Source organism: Nannospalax galili, unplaced genomic scaffold (assembly GCF_000622305.1).
Source record: "Nannospalax galili isolate Female #2095 unplaced genomic scaffold, S.galili_v1.0 scaffold85, whole genome shotgun sequence".
Lineage (NCBI taxonomy): Eukaryota > Metazoa > Chordata > Mammalia > Rodentia > Spalacidae > Nannospalax > Nannospalax galili.
Window position 1 is genome coordinate 2,855,840 of NW_008358866.1, and position 6,637 is coordinate 2,862,476.

A 6,637-nucleotide genomic window follows, 5' to 3' on the forward strand; every position below is an offset into this window, starting at 1 on the left:
CATAGCAACTAGAGTCATCCTGTTTAAATCAAAATGAGGTTACATCATTTCTCTATTCAGAATCCTCCAGTGGTGTCTTGCCTTAGAGTTAAAAGTCTTTAAAAATATTTTCTTTTTTATTTTGTGTGTATGAATGTATTGCCTACATATACCCATGTCATGCAATGCTTGTGGAGGTCAGAAGAGGGCGTCAGATCCTCTGGAACTGGAGTTAAGAGCAGTTGTTAGCTGCTATGTGGGTGCTGGGAACCAAACCTGGGTTCTCTGGAAGAGCAGTCAGTGCGCTTAACTAGAGTCATCTCTCCAGTCCCTCAGAGGTAAAGTTGTTATTGTGACCTCTAAGGCCTCACAGTCTCCTGTTCTTGCTCAGTCTGCTCTAGCAACAATAGACTTGGCTGTCGTCATAGCACTCTAGGCATGCCCTATTTCAGCTTTGTGTTATCTCTCCTTAAAGTGCCTTCCTGAAGACACCTTCCTTCCTTCCTTCCTTCCTTCCTTCCTTCCTTCCTTCCTTCCGTCCTTCCGTCCTTCCGTCCTTCCTGCTCTTGGTCACTTACCCTAGCTCTTTCCTTAAAATTTCAAACACATCTTTCACTTAACCTTTCCTGCTTTGTTTTGTTGTTCTTCTCTTATAATCACCATCCAACATAGGATCTTATTCATCATGTGTTTTTCCTTACTAGAATACAAACTCCATGAAAGGACTTTTACCTACCTGGCATTAATTAGATGCATAATTAGTGTTTATTAAGTAAATGAATGCCATGTACAATGTATTAATACGAATTATGTTTTAGGGCCGGCCATGGCCACACGTGTACTTGGGAGGCAGAGACAGGCAGATTTCTGTGAGTTCGAGCCCAACCTAGTCTACACAGTGAGTTCTAAGCCAGCTGAGGCTACAGGTAGACCCTATCTCAAAGAAAGGAATTATGTTAGGAAATTAGATGATCACATTTTTTTTTAATGGGTTTGTTAAGATATTAGATCCTTCCAGTATTATTGTGGAAGTGAATTGCTATTTTCTTAAAGTTTCAGAAAATGATCAGAGCTTTGAGGTGACCATGACTGCAACTACAGAGGTGGCAGATGATGAACTTTCTGAAGGAACTGTGACCCAAATACAGGTATGGTGCATCTTTAACATGACAATTTACACATAGTTTAGGTTAAAAAGGACAAGTATATATTTTGACAAAAGTAGCAACCATTAAAATTAATGTAAACCTGTCACTTTATTCAGGTTTCCAGTCCCCTCATGTCAGTAAGTCTCAGTTGTAAGGAAAAAGAAATTCTTGAAATTTGTTTCCTGTAGAGTGGTTTGTGTGGTCTCCAGCTGTGGCTGCTCTCCTCCGGCTATGGCCACTCTCCTGCTCTCTTAGTTCCTCCAATCAGTCGTCCGGTCCAGACCCCAGGGCTGGTGAGGAGTCTGCACCAGCGTCGCAGCATTCAGGCACAGGAGACCAGGTTCAGTGACACAGATCTGCTTTATTGCAGGAAGGCACAGGCTTATATAAGGGTAATAGTCCATTCACAACACAGCATATGGGATCCTTTATTAGCATGGCAGACTAGTATCCTATTACACTCTAGTGGGCCAGATGCCACATTAGAAGCAATGCATTCCAGCATGATAGGTATGTAAGGCAAAAGGCAAAATCAGTCACAAGATTTTCCACAACATCTCCCCCTATTTTTTCATTTTTAAGAGTGAGGCACAGTTCAGAATATATACTGATATCAGTCCAGGGGCTGTATGTGGCGGCCTAGGCAAGGGATTATTGATCCCTATTGTGGGCCCCATCCTTCAAGATGGCGAGTTCTCTTGAGAGCAGGCTGGGCCAACTCCATGCCAACCAGTGGGAGTCGAGGTTCTTTGCCTCGGCATTGTTGTCCCCACCTCAAGGGTCACCCAGCATTATGGACTGTGCCTGTCTTAGGTTGTCCCATCTTTTGCAATCTTACCCGTCATTGACTACCAGCCCTTGAACGGTGAGTCCCTTGGTATGGTCCAGCAGAGGGAGAGGCAGTATATCAAGCTTTGGCCTGTGCAAAGGCCTCTTAAGGGGCTAAGAATTCAATAAGAGCCGATGGAACGGGGTCATCCCATCTGGGGTAACGGTGGGGATTAGGGAGTGGCAAGTTCTAGGCATTGGTCTCACAGTCTCTCAACAGGAGTATATATCACAAAGCGTTTCCTGTGGCTCCAGCAGTCGGGCCGTTGTCTCAGGTCCGCTGCATGGTTGTTCCGTAAGATTTTACGCCTATGCTCAAGCCTAATTTTCATATGTCTAGTATTATAGGTTGGTAAGGGCAAGGAACAGTGGGTCCTTGTTTGCAGAGACATACCTGGCAAGATCTGGAGGCAGGGCAACAGCTAACTGAACCAGAGAAATACGAGTTTTAACAAAATTATCAAGACCCTTAACAATGCAGGGTCCAAAGATCAGGAGTTAGCAGTAACGATGGCACACATAATAAAGAACACAGACAAAGGTTTTCCTCAGGATTGAGGACTTAGCTTAGCTAATGTCTCTGTTTGCAGAGAGAGATGTTCGAGGTCTCCCCAGGTTGGTGGCTTTTGTGGTCTGCAAGATTGGTCTCTCGGTGGTTGAGAGGTGCGCTGCTTCCTCCAAGGTCAGGGCTGCTATCTCCAGGGTCAGTGATTGTGGAGGGAGGTTTTCCGTCACAGGCAATTCTGATGTTCCGGGCTGGGATCCAGATGGGGGCTGGAACATTATCTGGAAAGACACAAGCATAGTCTCGCCCTTGTGTTAATAATAGGTGTGGACCTTTCCATTCACTTGTGAGAGGGTCCTTCCATCTCACCATGGGGGCAGGAGTAGGCTGAGTGAATGCCCCCTAATGCTTTATTGCTGGTGGGAGGCCATTGGAGTCAAATTTTAGAAAATTTAATACAAATAGAGCTCGTTGTATAACAAAATTGGGGCCCTTATAGCAGGGGCCTTTATCATTGTCTTCCCCTATTTTCTGTATTTGTTTAATGAGTGCTTGGAGGGGATGTTCAACAATCCCTTGACCCTGAGGATTGTAAGGTATACCAGTTATATGCATAATATTCCAGTCAGAGCAAAAATGGCTGAAGGTAGCAGAAACATAACAAGGGCCATTATCTGTTTTTATTTGCCAAGGAATTCCTATAAGGACCATGGCATATTTGACAGTCCTTATGGCATGAGAAGCCAGAGTAGGCCAACGCAAAATGGACATTGGAATAAGTGTCAATGACATGATGGATATACTTGAGCTTGCCAAAAGGAGAAAAATGAGTGACGTCCATTTGCCATATCTTGTTGGGGCCAAGGCCTCTAGGGAGAGTTCTGGAGGGTTGTAATGGTCCCAGAGGTAAAAGAGGGGCACAAGAGGAGCATGCACAGACCAAATGTTTACAGCTCTGAATCAGCAAGGTAGGGAGGAGCCTATGTATAGCCTGGGGAGAAAGGTGGAAGCGGGTGTCAATGGTGGCATTGCCCTCTGCCAGAAGCCCCAGGAGATTACTACACCTAGGGCCCTGGCATGGCTGCACTCCTCTGGGGCACTAGGCAGCAGCTTGATGGCCCCGGCCACACAGCCTCAGCATGGCCTAAAGCGCATTGCACTCACAGGGAGGAGCCGCTGCCCCGAGGAGCCCACCCATCTCCGCCCAGCCTCCCACCCCCCGCCCCCACGCCTGAGCACAGCCGCCTCAGTCCTCAGGAGTTGCTGCCTTCCCTTGGCCTTGGGCATCCGGAGGAGTGGCTGGGGGTCTGCTTCCTTGAAACCAGTGTAAGATGGTGGAGGGTAGCCACTGCCCCATAATGGCAGAGCAGAGGCGATCTTGACTTACTGTTTTTCATCAGGGGAGCTCTCAAACCCCAATTCCTCATTTTTTATATCATCATTAACAGTCATAGTTTTATCAGAACAAGAATCCGTTAGTTTTGTTTTAACTGGAAATGCCTGGGACAGGCCATCCCCAGCGTCCTGTTGTTGTATTTGCTTATCTATCCCGATTAATAGGAGATTGTCCTGTTCAGGGGCTTCAGGGGGGGGACTCCCCGAAGTGAGGCCAGAATGGCAGTCACAGTGGGGTAAAACGGCCCAGACTGTGGGCGTCCCTCCCTGACTTCTCTATGCTGGGCCAAGAATAAAATGCAAGCCCATTGTTCAGGCTCCCAACAAGAATCTGTAAACCAGGGGGCAAGAGCTAGTACTTCATCTAAAACCTTAGTTACATCCTTTTCTATTACCCTAATTTGCCTACTCCTGAGGAGAGAAACCAGTGCAGCAGCGCAGGTGCTGGCAGCAGCTGGGTGACTATTCCCCATCAGAGGTCACACACCCTGCAAGACATACCCAAAGGGACTCAGGAACCGTTCAAGGAGACGATTGGCGAAGGCAGGAGCGGCATGCCCAACCAAAGATCGCGAGCCAGAAGAAAATGCAGAGCCCAAGGTGTTGCAGCTCTGAGTGTTACAGCTCTGTGGGGAGGGGATCCCAGCCCCACGTTGGGCACCAACTGGCTGTGGCTGCTCTCTTCCGGCTATGGCCGCTTTCCTGCTCTCTTAGTTCCTCCAATCAGTCGTCCGGTCCGGACCCCAGGGCTGGTGAGGAGTCTGCGCCAGCTTCGCCACATTCAGGCGCAGGAGACCAGGTTCAGTGACACAGATCTGCTTTATTGCAAGAAAGTACGGGCTTATATAAGGGTAACAGTCCAATCACAACACAGCATATGGGATCCCTTATTATCATGGCAGACTAGTATCCTATTACACTCTAGCGGGCCAGATGCCCCATTAGAAGCAATGCATTCCAGCATGATGGGTATGTAAGGCAAAAGCCAAAATCGGTCACAAGATTTTCCACAACAGGTTTGTATCTGTTAAAATCAGAAATGATGGTGTGTTCGTCTGTATATAGAGACCTCACTTCACTTGAGCTGTTAATAGCAGTGATTATGGTCACACTGTTCCATCTGGGCTTGTAGAGCCAAGTAGGTTTTCCATATATGTGAGATTGGATAGTCATCAGCCTTATTGTTCTTAATGTGAAATTGAGCCATCTCATATAAGCCCAACTAAGTTATTTCTGTCAAAATCAATCAGAATTCTTTTGCTATTTTAGACAATCTGAGGCATAAATGTGTATTCTAGATTAACGTCTGCCTCATTGTGCCTTTTGATTTAAGTAGCTTATTCTTTTGCTTCATCTCTTTTCATCTGATATGATCTTGAGTGTTTTAAAATTAGAAATAAAACTTTTGACTTAAATAGCTTACCCTTTTGCTTCATCTCTTTTCATCTAATACAATATTGAGTGTTTTAAAATGAGAAATATAACTTTTTATAAAGTACAACAATGGCCTTTTGTTTAAGAAATATGATAGTTGCAGTAACATCCAGAACTGTGAACATCTCAGATGTATGCTGTTTCAGTGGATAGGATTTTTTTTTAAGCCTCCTAAAGCAATAAAAGAATTCTTCCTTCAAAATGGATCTTAGCAAATCATTCCAGATTTAAAGACCATAAAATCTCACTTTTCTTCAGTTTTTAGCACAATAAAAATAATTTATGCATTTTGATTTACAACCTAATTACTGTAAGATTTTGTATTGGCAGAGTTGTTTTTAAATTGTTAAGCCCTGTATATATTACAGACATGAAGTCCTGCAGCCAACAAATAATTTAAAAAGCAATAACTTACTAAGTAAAACCTGAGTAGTTTTATGATTTCTGCATAAAGTAGTGAAAAATGGAGGCAGAATATTATAAAGCTTAGTATGTACATACTGAGTATCAGTTACCTTCAAAATATCTAAGTCTCTGGCTGGAAAGATGACTCAGCAGTTAAGAGCACTGACTGCTCTTGCAGAGAACCCAGGTTTGATTCCCAGCACCCACATAGCACCCACCCATAACTCCAGTTCCAGGGGATTCACTGCTACCTTCTGACTTCTGGCATGCATGACACAGTGCACTCATACACATGCAGGCAGTACACTCATACACATAAAATAAAAATAATAAGTGAAATATTTTAAAATATCTAAGTCTAGCCAGGCATGGTGGCACACCCCTTTAATCCCAGCACTTGGTAGGCAGAGGTGGACAGATCTCTATGAGTTCAGCCTGCTCTACATACAGAGTTCCAGGCAAGCTAGAGCTGCAGGTAGATCCTGTCTCAAAAAAGACCCCCCCCCAAAAAAAATTAAATAAATAAAAAATATCTAAGTCTTTTGTTGTACTCAGCAAACTCAGTTTTTGGCAATGTTGAAAATTATTGCTACCACTTACTTCCTCACCTGGGTAGCAGTTTACAATTACTTAATTTTAACTCTTCATCAGGAAAATTTGAGCCATAATGTATTAAGATAGCTGACTAGACCTCAGTGGATGGACTTGCACAAGGGAACATCTTGACAGATTTGGCCTTAATATGGATGACAGTGTGGGTTCCAGTGGGCGGGCTGTGGGAGCATGCTACTGGGGATGGGTATAAAGATGATTATTTGAGATGTTCTGTATAAAATACATGAAAATTCAATAAAAACTTTTTTTTTTTTTTTTTGGTTTTTTTGAAGCAGGGTCTCCCTGTAGCCCCAGCTGTCCTGGAACTCACTATGTAGACCAGGCTGGC

The 6,637-nt window shown here is 44.4% G+C and overlaps 1 protein-coding gene across 5 annotated transcripts in view; it reads left to right on the top strand.

The window, feature by feature from the left end:
- Positions 1–6,637, top strand: part of Dmtf1 (cyclin D binding myb like transcription factor 1) — a 54,430-nt gene that overhangs the window by 22,242 nt on the left and 25,551 nt on the right. For all 5 annotated transcript variants that reach the window (XM_008822477.3, XM_008822480.3, XM_008822481.3 and 2 more), the window contains one exon: positions 1,033–1,127. In XM_008822477.3, coding sequence (XP_008820699.1) covers positions 1,033–1,127 — 95 coding nt within the window. The remainder of the gene's footprint in view (positions 1–1,032; positions 1,128–6,637) is intronic.